The 20207-nt window shown below is 35.8% G+C and overlaps 1 protein-coding gene across 16 annotated transcripts in view; it reads right to left on the reverse strand.

Moving 5' to 3' along the window:
- TANC2 (tetratricopeptide repeat, ankyrin repeat and coiled-coil containing 2) overlaps positions 1-20207 on the reverse strand; it is a 386637-nt gene that overhangs the window by 103622 nt on the left and 262808 nt on the right. For all 16 annotated transcript variants that reach the window (XM_070561684.1, XM_070561681.1, XM_070561680.1 and 13 more), the window contains one exon: positions 14486-14611. In XM_070561684.1, the coding sequence (XP_070417785.1) occupies positions 14486-14611 (126 nt within the window). The remainder of the gene's footprint in view (positions 1-14485; positions 14612-20207) is intronic.

Raw genomic sequence — 20207 nt, forward strand, 5'->3', positions numbered from 1 at the left:
TGTTGCGCCACCGGCCAAGCCCCTAAACCCCACTTTTTGAAATACATTCCCTTCTTGGGTTTACCATGACAACACTTTCTTCTAGTTCTTGTTTTTTTGCCCTCTCTTCCTGATATATCTTTAATGATTCCTCCTCTTCTGCCCATCCCTAAAATATTGCCAATCCTAGGTATTTAGTTTTATTGTTTTTTCTTCTTCGTGAGCTCCCTGGGTAATCTCAAAGGAAGAGACTAATGGCTTTCACAAGTGGTGATGGTTTATATTTCTATTCCAGACCTCATTCCTAAATTCCTGTACAACATTTCCAACAACTTACAAGAGCTATCTATTTGGATTCCCACAGAAATCTCAAACTTAAGATGTGTAAAACTAAACTTATTTTCTCACTCACCGTAACCTATTCTTTCTCTTCCATTTGTTATCTCAGTTAATGAAATATCACCATCTGCCTGGTTTTCCAAGATAGAAACTTGGGACTCACCAGGATTTTTTCTTCCTTAATCTTTACATCTAATTTGCCACAGGTCCTATCAATTACTCTTGAGAAATACCTCTCAGATATAATTCCTTGTTTCTTTTCCCATTCCTCTGCTACTTATAGTGATATAAACTTGAAGGAGTTGCTGGATCATGCTAAACCTCAGTCTTGTCACCTATAAAATGAGAATAAGAACATGTACCTTGAAAGGTTAAATGAGAAAATGTACATAAAGTTCTTACCTCAGAACCTAGTTAATCCTCAATGAACGATAGCCATATAGTTGAGGTTCTCAACATGTTTTGCTTTTAACTATGTACTTAAACGAGCTTTTAATGAAACCTTGCATCCTACACATCCCTTCTGAATATAGCCACCAAATATATCTGACATGATCATGTGAACCCCTAAACTTTTACCCTCATATCTCATTAACTTACCCTACCACAATCACCCAACCTACTAAGTCCTTATTAATAGTAAAATTCTTGTCATAGGGTATGTATATTCAATAACATTTAATAAATGAATTCAAGAATGAAAACTGTGAATATGAATTTTCCATTCTCAACTGCAGGGAAATGCGCATAGACTCAGTTTTGGTAGAACAGGAAGGCTAGAGGAAGACTGTTAGAGGTTGCAAACCCAGGTCCTTGAAAATCACAGCTCTGTACCATAATAATAAAAAGAAATGAAACATTTGTTTGCCACTTTCAGGGATACATTTCTGTTTAAATGCTACTGTCATAAACAAGAGGGCCATTAAATAACAAGGCAGGGAAGAAAAACTTTTATTTTCCAAGCTCTGTGCATATCACAGGCAAAGTCTGGATGTTGGCCAAGATACTGACAATCAAAGAATAACATTCCTACAGGAAGCTGGGGGAAGGGAGAAAATGTGCCTTAGAGTTAGTGTCCAAAGAGGACAGGATACATTTTTTCAAAGACTATTTTTCCTTTATTTTAAAAAAGTTACTGAGAAGGCTGGATCCACACACATCCATCTAGAAACTAAGGTCTTGCTAATGCTACATGTGAGATTTATTGTGCAAATAATGACTATACTTAATTCTTCTGTATTATAGGTAAAATATGTATTTTAAGTTTACAGAGAACCCAATTCTAACTACCAAGCAAGTCACTTTCTGATGAGATGGGTTTATGCTCTGGTCCTCTTCATCTTTAACTTTCTTTTTAAAAATTTAACATGAATTTTCACTTCTGGCCAAGATAGAGTAACAAAGACTAGATTTACCCTCCCTAAAAAAACCCCCAAAACAAACAAACCTCTAGACAAAATATATGAAGCAATGATTTTCAAGACACTAGACATAGGCAATGAAAAATTGTGATCCCTGAGAGATGGAAAACAAATGAGGAAAACCCTATGTCCACCTACTGAGTTGAGAGAATTTTCAGGCCATGATGTAGGGAGGGAGAGGCCAATCAGATTCTGGCAGACTCTGTTAGTTGAGTAGATGGAGGTGAGAATCCAGAGAGACCAAGACAGTGACTGCTCAAAGGACAGAGTACTGGGAAGGAGAGAGCCGTATAGAAATAATCCTGGAGATCTGTGGGGAGTAACCCTTGAGCAATCAGCAGAGTACTGATTGGCACATGTATTTGAGGAAAGTACCCAAGACGGGGGAAAGACCTATCAGAGAATTAGAGAGAAAAGTGCCTGCTGCTTACACAAGGTCAGGAATAGTGCCTATTCCTATTGGCCAGAATGGAAAACCTCACAATCGGGTAGACTATTCAGAAAAGTCTTGTCTCAGTAGTATAGAATAATGAGTGTAATAAATATTCTTCTGGTCCTGCCTGACAAATCTTAAAGGTATGACTCAAAATTGATCATACTGTTTCCAAATAATTTAATCACATTTCAGAAAAAAGTTGAATATTTATAAGAATACAAAAATGTCCAACACCCAATAAGGTAAACTTCACAACGTCTGGCATCCATACTAAGATTATCAGGCATGCAAAGAAGCAGGAAAATATGAACCATAATTAGGAGAAAAATCAATCAATTGAAACTGACCCAGCACCGACAGATGTTAGAATTAGAAGAGAAAGATATTAAATAGTTATTATAACTATATTCTCTATGTTCAAAAGGTAGGGACGTGGAAAATATAAAAGACCCAAATAGAACTTCTAAAAAAAAAATCTACAACATCAGAAATGAAAAAACACACTAGATGGAATTAGTGACAGATTTGACATTACAGAAGAAAATATGAGTGACCTTGAATACATAGTAATAAAAACTATCCAAAATGAAACAGAGAAAAAAGAATCCTCTAAAAGAAAAACAGCATCAGTGAACTGTGGGACAACTCCAAGTGGCCAAATATAGGTGTAATTAGAGTCCCTGAAAGAGGGGGAGAGAAGATATATTTAAAGAAATAATGGCTACAAAATTTCCAAATGTGAAGAAAACTATAAACTCACTGATCCAAGAAGCTCAATGAGTTCCAAGCACAAGAAATATGAAGAAAATGACACCAAGGCACATCATAATCAAATTTGGTTAAAACGATAAAATAAAAAACAACCCTGTCGACCTAGAATTCTGCACCCAGTGAAAATATCTTTCAAAAATAATGGTAAAATAAAGACTTTTTCAGACATACAAAAGCTGAAAAAATTGAATCACCAGCAGAAATACAAGAAATGTTAAAAGAAGTCCGTCAGGCAGAAGAAAAATGGCATCAGATAGAAATATGGATTAATACAAAGAAATGAAGAGCAACAGAAATGGTAACTATATAGATTCATATATAAGATTTTTTCTTAATTTCTAAAACTCTTTAAAAGATAACTGACTTTTATATGGTGGGGTTTATAACATTTATATAAGTAAAACGTCTGACAACAATAACAAAAAGGCTGAAAGGAGAGAAATGGAAATAGACTATTATGCAGAAAACAGTTAACATAATAGTCCTGAGACTGCTCCCCTTAGAAAGCCTGGTTGCAAGACTGGCCCTTACCTGAAGTCTGAGAACACAGATTTTGAGAGAATTCCCACCATTTCTGGAACTAAGAGTGGCTCACTGTGCCTAAATTGTTTCTATAAACAATATGGTTTAAACTGAACACCGGCTTTTCTTCTGGGAGTCTGAAATTTTGGCATGTTTTAGGCAAGGAGGTCTATGTGACCAGACCCTAGTAAAAATCTTGGACAGTGAATCTCTAAAGAGCTTTCCTAGCAGACAACATTTCACACCTGTGATCACCACTCATTGCTGGAGGAATTACGTGCATTCTGTATGACTTCATTGAGAGAGGATACTCGAAAGCTTGTGTCTGGTTTCCTACGAACTTTGTCCCATGTGCCTTTTCCTTTTGCTGATTTTGTTTTGTATCCTTTCATTGGAACAAAGCACAGCTACAGGAATGACTAATGCTGAGTACTGTGAATCCTCCTAGTGAATCACTGAACCTGGGGGGCACTCCTGACACAAGAATTGTAAAGTATACATGAAATGGTATCATATCACTTGAGGGTACACTGTAATAAATTAAACATATATACTAAAAATAATAAAGTACCCCTACAAAAAACCAAGAGTATAGCTAATTAACTAAGGACATAATGTAGACTCATAAAATATTCAATCCAAAAAATGGGAGAAAAATAGGAAAAAGGGGGAAAAGAGAAAAAGGAATAGATAGGAGAAATAGAAAGCAAATAATGATAGATCTACCATAATGACAGATTTAAACCTACCCAAATAAAAAATCAAATAAATGCAAATGGTCTAAATACAAAAACCAATTGTACTTCTATATACTAGTAATGGACAACTAGAAATTAAGATGAAAACAATACTATTCATAATAGTATAAGAGATATGAAATACTGAAGGATAAATATGCCAAAATATTTTCAACATCTGTACATTGAAAACTACAAAACAGTGCTGAGAGAAATTAAGGAAGATCTAAATGAATGGAGAGATGTATTAAGTTTATGTACTGGAAGATTCAATATTGAGATTGGAAGAAGTCAACTTTCCCCAAATTAATTGATAGATCCAATGCAATTTCCATCAAAATTCCAGCAGGCTTTTCATAGAATTTTACAAGGTTTCATATGGAAAGGCAAAGAACTTAGAATAGCCAAAACAACTCTTGAACAAGAACATTGGAAGGTTAACAATACCTGATTTCAAGATTTATTATAAAACTAAAGTAATTAAAAAGGCATGGATTAGCAGCAAGATGGACAAACAGGACGGAACAGAAACAGATCCATACATGTACAGATGACTGACTTTTGACAAAGGTGCAAAAGGAATTCAGTGGAGGAAGAATAGTCTTTACAACAAATGGTGTTGGAACAATTGTATATTTGTATGTCCCCAACCCCCCACTTTGATATATATTATGCACCATATACAAAATTAACTCAAAATCAATCATAGACCTAAACGTAAAACCTAAAACTGTAAAATTTCTAGATGAAAATATAGGAGAAAATATTTGTGACCTTTGATTAGTCAAAGAAATCTTATATACACCACCAAAAGAATGATCAAAGAATTATTCATAAATTGGACTTCTAAAAACGTCTGTTCTTCAAAAGACACCATTAAGAGAATGAAAAAACAAGCCATAAACTGGGAAAAAATTTTTCTAAAGTACATATCTGATAAAGGACTTGTATCCAAACTATATAACAAACTATGAAAACTCAGTAACAAGAAAAGAAACAACCCAATAAAAAAGTGGACAAAATATGTGAATACACACTTCACCGAAGAAGATATTTGATGGCACATAAGAATGTAAGATGATCAATGATAAACACAACGTTATAAAGCAGATATCTAAAACTTTTTCATCTTTTATGACTGAAACTTTACAGCCACTGAATAGCAACTCCCCATTTTCCTTCCCCATGGACCCTGGCAACCACCATTCTACTTTGTGCTTTGATGAGTGTGACTACTTTAGATACCTTACATAAGTGGAATTGTGCAGTATTTGTCCTGTGATTGGCTTATTTCATTTAGGATAATGTCCTCAAGGTTCATCCATGTTGTAGCATATGACATTATTTCCTCCTTTATTTTTATTTATTTATTTTTTGAGGAAGATTGGCTCTGAGCTAACATCTGTTGCCAATCTTCCTCTTTTTGCTTGGGGAAGACTGTTGCTGAGCACATCTGTGCCAGATCTTTCTCTGTTTTATGTGGGATGCCGCCACAGTGTGACTTGATGAGCGGTGCTAGGTCTGCACCTGGGATCCAAACCCACAATCCCTGGGCCACCAAAGTGGAGTGCGTGAACTTCACCACCAAGCCACAGGGTAGGCCTGTATTTCCTTCTTTTTTATGGCTGAATAATATTCCAGTGTATGTATATGCCACATTTTCTTTATCCATTCATCCACTGATGGACATTTAGGTTGTTTCCATCTCTTCACTACTGTGAATTATGCTGCAGTGAACACGGGAGTGCAAATATCTTTTTGAGACCCTGATTTCAATTATTTTGGATAAATACTTAGAAGTTGGATTGCTGAATCATACAGTAGCTTTATTTTTAATTTTTAAAGGAAGCACCACACTGTTTTCCATAGCAGTTGCACCAATTTACATTCCTAACAACAGTGTTCCAATTTCTCCATATCCTCATCAACACTTGCTATTTTCTGTTCTTTTGATAATGGCCATTCTAACATGCGTGAGGTGACATCTCATTGTAGTTTTCATTTGCATTTCTCTGATGATTAGTGATGTTGAACATCTTTTCATAGACCTGTTGGCCATTTGTATGTTTTCTTTGGAGAAATGTGTATTCAAGTCCTTTGCCCATTTTTAAATCAGGTTATTTGTTTTTTTTGCTATTGCGATTCAGGAGTTCCTTATATAGTTTGGATATTAACCCCTTATTAGTTACATGGTCTGTAAATATTTTCTCTCATTCTGCAGGCTGCCTTTTTAAGCACTTTAAAATACAGATGCCAAAGTAATTTCTTTGAATTATAATTCCTTTACTTATGGGTTCTAGATATGTTTCACATTAGAATTCAACTTTTCTCCCTTATCTTGAATGTGATTTAAAATACGTTTATTTCTCTATTTATTCTTTCTTAATTATTCTACTTGTCTCTCCTGTTATGGTTCAGTCAACACAACTAAAAACAGTTAGTTACTGCCAGTGACTCCATATGGAAAAGGGTCTTACTATACATTTTATTGGGTTAATTCTCAACTGGCATAGAAGTGATTTTAGTCTCTGTTTCTGAATGAATTAATAAAATTCATTAAGTATTTTCTCATATATTATCTCAGCATATTTGCTCCTTTACTCTTTGTCTGTCACACATTCTATTTCACGGTCCACCTGGCCTTGTCCAATTGAAAAAACAATTCTTTAGCTTTTTTTAAGTATCAACAGAGTTATTTTTTTTTCCTTCTTCTTCTCCCCAAAGCCCCCCAGTACACAGTTGTATATTCTAGCTGTGAGTGCCTCTGGTTGTGCTATGTGGGAGACCACCTCAGCATGGCTTGATGAGCAGTGCCATGTCCGCACCCAGGATCTGAACTGGTGAGACCTTGGGCTGCTGAAGTGGAGGGTGCGAACTTAACCACTAGGACATGGGGCTGGCTCCTCAAGAGAGTTAATTTTAAAGGTAATAACAAACCATAAACTTGTCTTCTCCAAAACTGCTTTTTCTAGTTTCTGTACTAGACAGGGATGATAGCAATGATAACTATAAGACAGGGAAATGACATTATCTGAGCTGCATTTTAGAAAGATTAATTTGGCAACCAGGCATTAGCTTGATTAGAATATGGAAAGACCAGAGGAGGGAGACAAGCTAATTAGCTGTATTGAGAATGGAGAACATGAGAAGAATGTGAGAAACTCTGTGAAAGTAGAACCCTCAGAGCGTTATAACTGACTGGATATAGGAGATACTGAAAATGGTGATTCAAAGTTGCCTTGGGATTTAAACCCTGAGTGAGAGGAAAATTGAGGCACTATTAATAGAAATAAGGAAGTATGAGCCGGTGTGGCTAATGAATCATGGTGGTGCCTTCTCTGACGATAGGCCACCCTAGAAAGGACAGCCATATGGCAATTAGTATCCATACGCCACTCTATTTCCCATCTCTAACACTCTAGAGTACTGAATAGCTACAATAAGTCTTTGTATTGCTATTATTATATTATGTATCATTTTTTATATTATATTGTCTATGACATACTATAGCATGGTGGTTAAAAGCACAGGTTCTGGAGTCCGCCAAATATGAAATGAATCCTGGCACTGCCTTAGTAGATATGTAACCTTAAGTAAATTATTTACCTCTTGAAGTCCCAGTTTCCTTACTACCACTACTTACATCAAAGAGTTGTGAGGCTTAAATATGAACATGTTTAAAGCTCTGAGCACTGTGTCTATAAAGAATAAAAACTCCAGTAAATGTAAGCTATCATTTTTATATCTATTAAAAAGTGTGCCATTCTCACCATTTGTCTTAGTGTTTTAAGAAGTTGATTGTATTCTATTAATGGGGGGATAAAAAAGGAGACAAGACTTATTTTACTCTGGAAAATAATACTTTTGAGTCTTTGAATAACTTGTATATTGAATTTCAACTTTCTAATATTGGTCTTACAGGAAAACATTTGTTGAGAAAAGTCTGGAGTCACTGCTGAGTGAATTTTTCAGGAAGGGCACAATGATCTTCAGAAAACAGTAAAAGAAATAGTGAAAACCCAACTATCTCAAATGTTGCCACTTTTTATGTTTCCTTGCATTTAATACCTCAAAATGCAGGAAAATATAAAAACAGTAAAACTTTTAAAATGTGAAGCACTTGATAAAATTATATAACTATGTCAACATAGTTATGTGCTATTAGATTGGTGACCTTGAAGATGAGACATAAGATTTATTTTTACTGGAGCAACAAAACTGGCTAATTACTTGAAATTTAAGATTAAACATTTTTAAGTGAACTCTCAGTGATGAAACAGCTATAGCCTTACAAAGGAAATTCTCCAGTTCTGTATTTTATCAGTATCTGTGGAAGTTATTCCATAAAAAAAAATCTCTTTTATACTACAAAATTGGAAAGCTTAGATCATTTTGCTGAATCAAAAAAAGTTTGCCAGGTGTTACCTAAGTAAATTTATTGGCATTATTCTTATTTTAATAAGATTATTCATTTTTGGAGAAAACAATGATAGAAAGATTAACTGGGAAGCTGATTCTTTAATTCTAATCTAGATCAAAACATCAAAATGGCTTAATGGTTAGCTGTTTTTCTTTATTGCACTTAAGCCATTTAAAAATATTTTCAGTGATTTATTCTTGCAGAATTAGCTATTATGATTAGAACTTCTTTCATGTTACTCCATGTTACTCCACAGCCTAGTGTGTTATTTAATGTAAGAGGTCAGTATGTGCCTGTTAGAAGATTATATGGTTTATAGACTCTTTCTTTTCTCAAAGGTTATTTCTCCCTTGCAGGTCTTATGGTGGGAACTTTGTTGTATATTAGCTATTGTTTGGGTTTTCAAACTTTAAGATGGAATTTACCAAATAAACCTGCTTATATAAAAACTAGATCTGTGCACCTACCTGAAGCCACTTTAACAAGTAGTGAACTGCTTAAAAAAGTCACAGCCAGACCACTCCAAAAAGCATAAACTAGCTTCCAGCACACATTCAAAGACATCCAGTTTGAGCACCACATTTCAAATATTAGGGTACTCTGCAAAAGAGCTGGCTGAGGGCGAGCAGCTCAACCTCATACAATAAAGCCTACAATCTCCCGTCTAATATGTTTATCTAGGCAGTTATGTGCATGCAACCTTATCTCTGGATTTTGAATTTACCTAAAAAGAAAGAAATTTAATCTTGTAAAAATAAAACGAAAAACAATGAGATAGAAGAGAACAATGGAAATATTCCCTCGTAAATGTGAGAGCCAGCCAGGCAAAGATCAAGATGACTAAGCAACCTCAGGGATGTGTGACTCAGTGGGCTAACGAAAGAGTATTAGCTTCATGACATGCATCTTAGTCATCTTCATAAAGGATTTATTGTTTTGGAAAAGTAAGGGACTCACAAATGGTGTAAAGCACTTATTTTATTTGATAAAAATTCAATTCTATGCTTTGACAAAGCCAAGTTAACTGTGGCAGGGTCAATTTCATGTAAATTCTGCCAATGAGTCAAACTATCATTTGCACATACATCCTCCAACCTACTATCTATTAAAGCAGCTATTAACTAAACCCAATGCCTGTGACTGGCCATCTGTGTAACGGGATTTAGTAAAAGTCCTAAGGAAATCAGCATATATTGAGAAATAAGTTTGTTTCTTTTTTCTGGGAAAGATTTGCCCTGAGCTAACATCTGTTGCCAATCTTCCTCTTTTTATGTGAGCTGCCACCACAACATGGCTACTGACAGATGAGTGGTGTGGCTTCACACCCAGGAACTGAACCCGGGCCACAGAAGCGGAGGGTTCCAAACTTTAACCACTGGGCCATGAGGGCTGGCCCTTGAGAAATAAGTTCTAATTAGGAATGTGTAATCTCTTTAAGCAGAACCGTGTGATTACGATTTGACATCAGGCAAGTTAGTCTTATCACTAATAATTTGTTGTTAATTTACCCCAAGTAGCTACTATTTGAAGTCATTATGCTACGGTTTTCTTTGTGTATTTTAGTTCCCCCTGGTTCTGTTTATGGATTCCATCCTAAGATTTATTACATTTATTCATAAAAATCAACAACTTCTTCTTTCCTTTTACTAGGCAGCAAACTTAGTTTCTGTCTCTGTGGGATAAGAGATTCCATTGAGACAGTCAGAAAGAGTGAGAGGTTTCAGGTGGATAATTTCTAGCAAAACTCCACATTAACACAATGGTTATTAAATTTTAAAAAGTGGATCCCAAAATAATTTTAAAAACTTGAGTTAAAAACTTTAATAAGGTTTCAAATTAATATCTGTCAAGGACATAAGGCTTTGGGACTAGACAAGGCACTTGTGGTAGGTTAGCCAGCTCTATGTTCTGCACTAGTACACAATATTCTCTAACTATTTCATCATTAGAGCTCAAGCTCTTGGATGGTTGACAGCTAGGAATCTACTAACTTGCTGCAATGGGATCCTGGTCAGTGCACTTATGTGACCTTCTACCCATTGTTGGGCTGGGTCTCTGGAAACATCAATTTTGGTATAACAGCTGTTCAAAACAGCTGTCTTGAAAAGTAAAAAAAAAAGCTTTTTACTAAGGAAGCAAATGTTAATGTTAATATCCCACTTGAAGATCCAAATTCTAGCTCAGATATCACCCCAGCAACTTTGGCTTCAGTAGTCATAAGACTACCATTATGATCAAACAACTGAAGTTACTATTAAGGTGGTAACTGTTAAAAGAACTATGCCTGTATTCTTAAACCATGTTCAAGAACAACTTATAACCAATTCTCAAACTATACTTTTTTTGCATTTTGGTAAGCAGACTGTAACGGCATAAAACTTAACTTCAATTACAACAGTATCCTCTAAACCAGTGGTTCTTAAAATGTGATTTGGGGACCCCTCGGGGTTCTCAAGACACTTTCAGGGGGTCCACAAAGTGAAAACTGTTTTCCTAATATAAGAGGTTATTTGTCTTTTTCCACTCTCATTCTCTCACAAGTATAAAGTGGAATTTTTCAGAGCTTACATGATGTTAATACATAATGGATCTACTATATTTTTTAAAAAATGAACAGATATTTTAACAATTTCTCAGTTTTAATTTCTAATATGGTAAAAAGTTACAATAACTATAACTCATATAAATACAAGGTTTTCAGGGTCCTCAATAATTATTTAAGTGTATAAAGGGGTCTTGGGACGAAAAAGTTTGAGAACCACTGCTCTAAACAGAATAGTGCAAGACTGTCTGTATGTAGTACCCAATAAACGCTTGCCAACTCTTTAGACATATATTCAAGGGATATTATTTCAGACAATCTCTATACTTGGAATCAGTCCATAAATTTAGATACACTGGATAGACTACAGAGTACATGACCATTAACTACCTTCTCTGAAGATCCAGGATCATTTAAAACCAAATTGTTATTAAAAAACTATTTCAGGGCCAGCCCTGGTGGCCTAGTGGTTAAGTTTGGTGTGCTCTGCTTCAGCTGCCCGAGTTCACTTCCTGGGTGTGGATTTACACCACTTGTCAGTGGCCATGCTGGGGCAGCGGCTCACAGACAAAAAAGAGGAAGACTGGCAACAGAAGTTAGCTCAGGGAGAATCTTCCTCAGCCAAAAAAACTCCCAAAAACAAAAAACTATTTCATAGGACTTGTTTGAGTAATATTTTAAAATATAGAAAGATATACCTCTAATGTAGAAAGATATCTCTAATGTATACTAAAAAAGGTTTTCAATTACTTTATTACTTTTTTAGGTAAAATTATTTTACTTCAACTATAACCAGAAGAAGAAAATGATATAAAACTGAAATATGACTGCAATTTGTATGTTCCTTTAAATAAAATTAGGAAGCACGATGTGACATGTTTTTTAAAAATTATGCCAAGAAAACAATATGATTCTATTTCTACAACAAACGGCAATGTTTTAGATATAATATACAAATTATAAATGCTTGACAAGCAGGTTTATAGAAACAGAAGGAAAATCTGTCCAAGTTTGCTTTCCTTTCTTATTAATGTGTTTTAAGTCATATCATAAGCCATAGAGTTCATTTGTAAACAGTAATCAAGATAACACGTTACTTTTTGAGGGAAGATTATTGTCCAGGGCCTCAAAGTTCTAAATTAAAGTATGCTAATTTTAGAAGGCAACATACTGCTTAGTAAACACTCAGTCCGTTATGGATTAATGCACTCATCTGGATGGCATGTTCTAACCATTTAGACTGCTAAAAGAAAAGCTCTTGAAAGAAAAGATAACTTTAAGGAATGGAAGCACTAATATCATACCACCTTATCCATGGAAAAACTCTATCTTTAAATATTAATGTAAACAATAAGTTGAGACACTATCTGCAAGGGATATGAAATTAGTTTTGTTAGGAATGCATTATTCAGGCAGAGAGTTTCCTGAAGATTTAGGTATGCTTCAGAAAGATCTTTGGATGTACTTTGGTTTTACTGACTGTTTAAGCTGAAGTTCAATGCAATGGAAAAGATTTTTGTTGTATTCTAGATACAACTGATACATGTATGTAAACATCAAGCTCACCAGAATGCCTTTGTTGAAGATCTTACTAAATCTTTAGATACTAGAAGCAGACATGTGCCATCCAGTACCAACAGAACCCAAAGTGGAGTTCTCAAAAACACACAGCTGAAATCTGTCAATTAATTTTCTTTTGTATGCAGAATAAAATTCATTATTCAATGACTAGCAATGCAGAAAATAAAATCAACAATGTCAGTATGTTTTTCAGTAATGAGACGCAAGGTGATGCCAATGTGGCAGATTTTCAACCAAATCTGAAGGTCTATGTAGATCAATAGCTGTGTCCAATCTTCCTCATTATGGCTATGCATTCTGGTCTCAGCACAAATCATTTATTTGGTCTTTTGACTAAATTTATTCGGGCTTTGGATATAATCAATCTACCAGCACTAAAGTATTGCTTGATATATTTCCACTTTCTGGGCTAGAAATACATGACTGCATATACTAAGCAACTAGTATATGGCTAACTGAAGAAAAAGCAAGTAGGATGGATAGGATTGGGAACTAAAACTATGACTGAGACCATCCAGTCACTATTGTTGATGAGAGGTATGGTAATTGTAGCAACACAATCAATTATTTTATGCTCCTAGTTGCCTAGCCACCATTGAAAAAACTGTCAGCATAATGACTTTCAGAATTGACAGCAGGAATGTATGAATCCCTTCTTGTGTGAGTTATACATGTGGCACTATACAGATTAGAGCAGGACACAGGATAAGGGGTGAGGAGGAGAGCAAAGGAAAGATGAAAATTATCTATAAGATAAAATAAAAAATGCACTTGATGAAGTGGAGCTATGGTTACTAGATACTAGAGAAAGCAGACTACTTGTTAAGGCTATCAGAGAGTTTGGTTCATCTTGAGTAAATAAGAGGCACAAGCAGAGATACCAATAACTGGTCTCTCAACTAGACTGGGTTACAACAAAATGACAATCTTTGTAAAGATCAGGTTCCTGATTGTAGAAGCATGTAGCATGCACAAAGAGTGTAAAGAAACAGGTACCTGAGTGGGAAAAGGATAAAGGATAAGTTGCCAGGATAGGACTAGAAGCACTGTCTAAAACTGCAAGAAAATTAGAGTACTGCATGTCACTAGAAATGGCTACTGGAATGAAAATGAAATAAATTCTTTAGCAAAACACATGATTATCAGTACCAATTTCACCTGCAATATGACCAGGGCTAAAGTTGGTCAAAAATCACTTCTGAAATCCAAGACCATAAAAAGGCTATTTCCCCCATCACATCAACCAACATTTTATATTTGTTTTCTTTCAGATTTCAAGGAATCAGTGCCTCCAACTGTTGGTAACTACAATGTCTTTCTATGATGAGTACAATGTATTTGTGTTTATCTGTCTCTTCTATGGTTACATGCTCACTTCTTTTTTTTTTTTTTGAGGAAGATTAGCCCTGAGCTAACATCTGCTGCCAATCCTCCTCTTCTTGCTGAGGAAGACTGGCCCTGAGCCATCTTCATTCATGCCCATCTTCCTCTTCTTTATATGTGGGACGCCTACCAGGCTTGCCATGCTGTGCCATGTCTGCACCCAGGATGCAAACCGGTGCCCGGGCCACTGAAGCGGAACATGCGAACTTCATTACTGCGTCACCGGGCCGGCCCCCATGCTCACTTTTAAGGAGGCTTAAATAAGTGTGGAAATTGGAAACAAAGGAACTTTTTGCCTATTGCTCATTTCCATTTGCCCTTGGGCATTCCCAGGAGCCCTCCTGTGGTTCTAACCTCTTAAATCCTGTTGCGCGCGAGCACCACCCATGCTCTGTCTTGGCATTCGAAGAGAAGTTCTCAGAGGTGTATGTCTCTGCTCATCCAGGTAAGCAAGGTCCTCCAAGTGGGCAGAGCTTGTGGCTGACAAGACAGAAGAGTTTAGTCACAATATGCAAGTTTAGAAAGCTTTCAGTTAGTCTGTATCTCTCAAACTTTGGAATCACAGGTTACTCCAGCAGATATATTTACCAAGAGTCTGTTGAACTCAAAGTCATCATCCATGTCTAGAACATATGCTAGGGAAACATGTCGAGAGTTATCTTCAGCTCCTTCATCACTAACAACTACCTGAGCTTACGGAGAGTATAGCAACAAGTTGGCAAACACATTAGTACCTGACAACAAAGATTATTAGTTTTTGCTTCTTTTGTGTCGCAAATCCATTTGTAGAACAAGATATAAACATCATTAGTAGAGAAATCTGTCTCAAATTATACTGAGCCGTAAGAAGAACATAAAGCACTTCCCTTTGTGGTAAAAAATGAAATCCGAAAACAATTTTTTGTGTGTGTATATGTATATATTGGAAAGGTGGGCACCTGGGAACTGACAAACACCATTTAGGGAACTGCCAAAGTCCATGAATTCCAAAGAACATTTTGTTGCTCTCTGAAGATAATTAAGTAATAACAGCCTCCCACTGCATCTAGAAATCCTTTAACCCCTAACCCAAGCACAAAGGGGAGAGAGAAAATGGCAGAAGATGGGGGGGAAAATGGGTACTGACTCTGCTGTATATTGAAAGCTGTTGTGTCCACTCAACAACGAACCAAAAAGTGAAGAAATCAAGAATCAGGAAGTACTGAAGACAAAATAGTTTTTAACAAAAAAGAAAAAAAAATCCCAAACTTCTGTCAGAAAATGGTTACCTAGAGCTTATAAATTATTAATTAAACAATTAATTCAATTTGTTGCCAACTATGTAAGATCCTGTGCTGGGGGTTAGTTCCATCATTCAATGACAGTTACTATGAGAGCCAACTATGTGCTGGGCACTGCTCTTGGTGCCCTCCCTGGCTTAGTTGCCTTTTCCCTCTGGTGACTGTTTTGAGTGGATGAGAGGAAGTAAAGTGAGATCACTGTTTCTCGATTGCTGAGCTCCAATGAAGCACTGGCCATATCCCCAGTCAAGATAAGATACAAGCAACAATAAAATAAGGGGGATTATGCTAAGTGGCACAAACAAAGTCATGAAGTGCTCTAGGAGCTGAAAAAGAGGGAGAAAAGATGGAGAACACAGAAGAGAGAGAGAGAGAGGAAGAGAGAATAAGAGAGAAGAAGTACAAGAGATCTATGTTCCCCATATCCTCCAATTATTGCAACTGTCTTAGTTACTTGGGTCTATTGGAAACCCAGACAAAAGAAATTCATCCAAATTATAGATACAGTTTCTATAAGGAAATAAAAGTCTTTGAAAGCTAGTCTTGGAAGCTTAAACCAAGAAAAGGAAGTCAAGTGCCACATTACAAACCAGAGAGAGGAAGAGAATATCAGAGGAATAAAAAATAATCTTGACTTCCACATTCTGAAATTAAACTATCCAGAACAGATAACTATCTAATCTTTTATTTAAAAACAGTGGGACAATGACTCTTACACCATTTCCACTGGTATTCTAATGTAGTTCTGTGAATTAGTTCTTTCTTATGTTTAATATAATCTCTCCTGCTCTAACCAAAGTCTATTTTCTACTGTTTGGTTCTTTATCCATATGTGTGTAACTACCAAACAAAAGAAGGATCCACCAGAGGTCCCGTCCCCATATAGCCCTCCTTGGAGCTTAGAAATATTAGTATCGGCTGAGCACAGCCCCTTCACAGAGATCTGAGTTTCAGCTTTTCCTCCAACCTTCGACAGCTTAATAATTGCAACCTCTTCTCTTTGTCCCACAGGCTCAGAGGTGGTAGTTGCTTCCTACAGTTGTGAAGTCCACGATACCTCAGTGTTCTCTTTTTACCTTTTCAGTCCTTTAAAACCTAGTTAACGATACTTAATATATCAAATTTTCTGTTAAAATAACTTTGGTTTCTCTCTCTTGGTTAGCCCCTGACTGATAAGATAGAAAACAACTGAACGACAATCTCCTTCAATAGGTGACATTGATAATAAAGCAATATTACAGAATGCAGATGTGAAAGGAATCTTAAAGGTCATCTAGTCCAAAGGTCAGCAAACTAAGGCCTGAGGATGAAATGCAGCTTGCTGCCTAGTTTTTTTTTTTAATAGATATATATTTTTGTATGTGTGTGTGTGAGGAAGATTGGCCCTGAGCTAACATCTGTTGCCAATCCTCCTCTTTTTGCTTGAGGAGGATTGTTGCTGAGCTAACAGTGCCAATCTTCCTCTACTTTATGTGGGATGCCACCACAGCATGGCTTGATGAGCAGTGCTAGGTCCGGGCCCAGGATGCGAACCTACGAACCCCAGGCCGCCAAAGCAGAGAGCACGAACTTAACCATTACGCCACTGGTCCAGCCCCTTGCTGCCTATTTTTGTAAATGAACTTTTCTGTTTTTTCTTCTTCATCTCCCCAAAGCCCCCCCCAGGATATAGTTGTATATTCTAGTTGTAGGTCCTTTTAGTTCTGCTATGTGGGACACTGCCTCAGCATGGCTTGATGAGTGGTGCCAGGTCTGCACCCAGGATCCAAACCAGGCGAAACCCTGGGCCGCAGAAGTGGGGTGAATGAACTTAACCACTCAGCCATGGGGCCAGCCCCTCCTTCTTTCCCTTTTAAAGCTAAAAAGATTTAATTCCTTCTTAAAAGGCTTATTTTTCCATGTCTTGTTCATCTTTATCACTTTCCCACAATTCTCTGTTTTTTATAGCTTCAAAGAGCAGTAATCAAACTTGGGCGATAGAGCCCATGCTAATGCAAAGTATAGGTGCCCTGAATGTCATAGACTAATACATCTCTGCACTTCAAATATTTTCCACAGTAAGAAACAAAAGAAAAGAACAAACAAAAGCCTCAAATTTCTAATTTTTTTAATAAGAAAAATACTCATGAGGTACTTTTTAAGTGGATAAACTGAAGAGTAATATGAAAAGAAGATCAATGGCAATGAGAATGTTTTATTTACATTAAAACAAAATTTGAATGAAAGTTTAACAGCTGGATGAGTGATAGACATTTTTGGTTACCATTATGACAATACTAATGGCACAATTATATAATTTTAAAGCAAGGTTCTAGCAGAGTTTTTTAAATTATAATGGTTCTATGTGCCAGCACTAAAATGGTTTGATATGTTTTAATAAAAGGAGAATGTATATTTCATTAATAGGCAGAATAGTATAGAAATATACAACATGGAGTGAAGCAAAAAGCTGTTTTGAAGAAGGAAAAGAGAAAAATAGCCTAGAGTCTTTCTTTTTTTATACATTATATCCATCCATGAATCTTTTAAAGATTAAACTAAGGGAGATCTATAATTTGAGTACAGATTTAAATTAAGTAGCAGTTACATAACCTATTTTAATTTCTTTGTATTAAAAAATCTCTGGCACAGCCACAGCCTTAGTCTCACATGTTCAACTTCTTATATTCAATGAAGAGCTGCTGGCAGCTTTCGTAAAACATAAATGTTCAGTGTGAACTTTAAATTTTACTAAACCGAATTTACCACAGTAATTCCCAGGAAAATGAACAATTGTTCTATTGCTTTATTTCACAAAACTGAGAAATACAGCAAATATATTTTGGAATGAGCTCATTTCTCAATTTTGGACAGAAGACATTAGAAGAGAAGACAAATACTGTGATCACTGAGCTAAATGAATAGTTCATTCCTTCACAAATCCAAATACAGGCAAACTGAACTAAGGAAAAGCAGTGATATTCAGTATCAATTGCAGTAGCTCTGAAGTCCTGATTCAGGGCTTAGACAGATCTGAAATCAGCCAATGGGGAACTATTGCTTTAACACAGACTGCAATTAAATTATGGTTAGTGTTACCTAAGTCTACTAAAACATTCATTATTTTTCTTATTTTAGCAATTAATATCTCTGAATCTATCATTATTTATCAAATAATTCAAAATAATTTTTTACTGCCTTTGTTCCTTATTAAATCATTATTTTCCTTAATCCTATTTTCAGTTTCCCTCTGCTTCATCATTTTCAAAATTTTTGTCCCTTCAAGTACGTTATTTAAAGGCATATGAGACAAATATTGGAAAGATCAGTCAGGGACCTAAAATTCTGTTTGTTCTACTAATTGTATGTAATTGTACTCTCCTCATAGTCACTTGCATCTTTTCCATTTGGAAACCACTTTCTGAGAAAAAGTCTTTGTCATACTTGGTGAAACATCTCACTCCGTCAAAATTTGCTCAGGCTGCACTTTCTCTGCTTCCCTGACTGATCCCCCAGTCAGAATTAATTGTTTCTCCCTTTCAGCAACCACATACATATATTGCTAATTAGAATTTGTGTTATTCAGCTAGTTGTTCACACGTCTGTCGTCCCTTTCTAGATTACAGTAGGTTCTTGAGGGCAAGAAACAATGTCTGATTTATCTTTGATAACCCGATTCCTTTAGAGTAAATCAGACTGCCCTGCACATAATGCCCAATATGGAATTGAACTCCAGACTAGTCCTACTTAGACATCTGGCTCTGTCCTAACCCTCCTCACCGCTCTGCTGAATGCTTAACAGACATCACTATGGAAATATGCTTGGCTCCAATGATGTTCACATAATCTTCCTTCAGCTGCTGCTGATCCCTATATTACTTTTTTCTATAGCACATATCACTCATATCACTTTCTATCATAGCATACACATTACTTATTTATCACATTTATTTTACTTTCTCTAGCTAGAATGTAAGCTCCATGAGGGTGGGAATCTTTGTTTTATTTACTGATAATTCTTAAGTGTTTTGAACAATGCCTGGCGTATATAGCACATGCTCAATAAATGCTTGTCTAATGACTGAATAATTATATTTAACATACACTTTGCGTTTGGCTATATTTAAACAATCAATGAATAATAAATTAGGTTTGTCTTACTGGGTTATTTGAAAGCTAAGGATAAAGGAGGTGGCTATAGCAACAATGCCTTATATATCATCATCCCATAAAACACCAATGATAAATCTATAGGGAGAGACATATTCCTACCTCATATTGCTACTTTTACTGTGAACCTGTACTGGCAATTTTTTTGAGATAAGTCCATCAAGTTAAATTAATACTATAATATTTAATGAATATGTTCCGGATACAAGTATAAGAGATTATTAGGTAAGTTGAACTGAATTGAAGAAATAGGAGAAACATATAAAAAATTTTATGTGAAAAGAAAATGTTTTAAAAAGGAAACCCATAAAATCTGTGTCATTAAAAAGTCTTGTTTTCAGAGAATGAAGGAAGTGGAGAAGGGAGTATCTATTTTTTGACATCTCATCAGATTGGAACAGCTGACTCACGTATAGAACATTTAACTGACATACCTTTTTAAAGTCAAAATAACTTAATACACAAGTGAGCAGAAAAAAATCCAGCAGACAACATTTGGTACAAAACATTCCAGAGGCAATTCTATATTGAGTTTGGAACCAGTTTGAGTTGTTTCTTCTTCTATCAGTTGTCACTAATGCAAACAGAGTTTAGTAGCACAATTGTCATTCTGGCTGACCTGAGCAGGGAGCCTGGAACGACACTTC

This window comes from Equus przewalskii, chromosome 10 (genome assembly GCF_037783145.1).
Source record: "Equus przewalskii isolate Varuska chromosome 10, EquPr2, whole genome shotgun sequence".
Taxonomy (NCBI): Eukaryota; Metazoa; Chordata; class Mammalia; order Perissodactyla; family Equidae; genus Equus; species Equus przewalskii.